Genomic DNA, 1,652 nt, shown 5'->3' with positions numbered 1-1,652 from the left:
AAAAAAAATGAAGAAATTGAGGCCAAAGCAATTCCCTTGCGTTACTAACTGATCATAAGTAGCTAGGCTTCTTTAAAGAATGTAAATAAATAATGATGATTCTTTTCACCCTATTAGAATTTGAAAGTGCTTTGGATAAATGTGTTATTTGGATAATACATTTCTTTAACATGTTATGCAGGGCTTTGTGCCATGGCAGAGACTGGGGAAGAGGAGACGGGGTCAGCAGAGGCCTCAGGCTTCTCAGACTTGAGCGACTCAGAGTTGCTAGAGTGCCTGGACCTGGAGGATACTCAGGAATCGAGTGCTTCACTTAGCAAGCCTGGCCCTTCTTCTGAACTCCCCAGGAAGGATGGCAAGCTCATAAGCTTACCGAAATGGAAAAGAGGATTGGATGTCTCATCACCAATGGAGCGATTCTACCTTAAATATTTGTATGTCACTGACTTGTCTACTCAGGACTGGTGTGAACAGCAAATGGTATATGGGAAGGAGCTTCCTGGTTTCTTGGCTCCTGAGAAGGCAGCTGTTTTGGACACAGGTGCCAGCATCCACCTAGCTAGAGAACTGGAAGTTCATGATCTTGTGACTGTCCCCATCACCAATCAAGAAGATGCTTGGGCAGTTAAGTTTCTGAATATATTATCAATGATTCCTGTCCTGCAGTCAGAGGGATGTGTCAGAGAGTTTCCAGTGTTTGGAGAAGTGGAGGGTGTGCTGATTGTTGGAGTAATTGATGAGCTGCACTATACAGCCAAGGGGGAGCTGGAACTGGCTGAACTTAAGACACGCAGGCGCCCTATGCTCCCTCTGGAAGCTCAGAAAAAAAAAGACTGTTTTCAAATCAGCCTATACAAATACATCTTTGATGCCATGGTTCAAGGGAAAGTGACCAGTGCTAGCCTAATCCACCACACAAAATTGTGTCCAGACAAGACACTGGGACCTTCTGTGCTGAGGCATGCCCGGCAGGGCGGCTTCTCTGTGAAGTCCTTGGGTGACCTCATGGAGCTAGTCTTCTTGTCTCTAACCCTGTCTGACCTCCCAGTTATTGATATCCTGAAGATCGAGTACATCCACCAAGAGACTGCCACCGTGCTGGGTACAGAGATTGTGGCCTTTGAAGAGAAGGAGGTGAGAGGCAAAGTGCAGCACCATATGGCCTACTGGTTGGGCCTCCGAGAGCCTCAAGGGGTTGATGTGGAGGAGGCTTGGAAATGCCGGACATGCAACTATGCAGATATCTGTGAATGGAGGAAGGGTGGCGGGATGCCCAGCTCCATTCTAGAGTCCCCGCCCAAAAAAGTGAAATGAACAGAAGGGTATGCCTTCAGGAACTTTCATCCTCCTGCTTCTAATGTAGTCAGCAGAGGAAACGAGGACCAATCTTTCAGCTTAGCTTTCATGGAGAATGTTCTTATTTTGGTTCTTCTCATATTTCCTCAAACTCTAACCACTCAAGTCCAGACCAAGTTTCAAGGGTGAGTGGGAAGAATCTGGGGTTATATGGTCCCTGGAACTTTGCTGTGAATTGCCAAGAAGACAGCTCATTCTGGCAGGAGCAAAAGTCATCCTTCAATAATCATTGCTTTTCTAAGAAGATCCTAAAGTTTCTGTTAAATCTCTTCCCTGTTTTTCTTAAGTAAGGCTTT

General features: G+C 45.9%; 1 protein-coding gene across 2 annotated transcripts in view; it reads left to right on the top strand.

Moving 5' to 3' along the window:
- The window catches only part of EXO5 (exonuclease 5), a 4,600-nt gene extending 2,957 nt beyond the window's left edge, over positions 1 to 1,643 (top strand). For both annotated transcript variants that reach the window (XM_029947862.1, XM_029947861.1), the window contains one exon: positions 182 to 1,643. In XM_029947862.1, the coding sequence (XP_029803722.1) occupies positions 193 to 1,314 (1,122 nt within the window). In that variant the 5' untranslated portion in view covers positions 182 to 192 and the 3' untranslated portion in view covers positions 1,315 to 1,643. The remainder of the gene's footprint in view (positions 1 to 181) is intronic.
- The last annotated feature ends 9 nt before the right edge of the window (positions 1,644 to 1,652 follow it).

Source organism: Suricata suricatta, chromosome 8, assembly GCF_006229205.1.
Source record: "Suricata suricatta isolate VVHF042 chromosome 8, meerkat_22Aug2017_6uvM2_HiC, whole genome shotgun sequence".
Taxonomy (NCBI): domain Eukaryota; kingdom Metazoa; phylum Chordata; class Mammalia; order Carnivora; family Herpestidae; genus Suricata; species Suricata suricatta.
The sequence above is the reverse complement of the archived record's forward strand: the minus strand, read 5'-3'. Positions and strand labels throughout refer to the sequence as shown.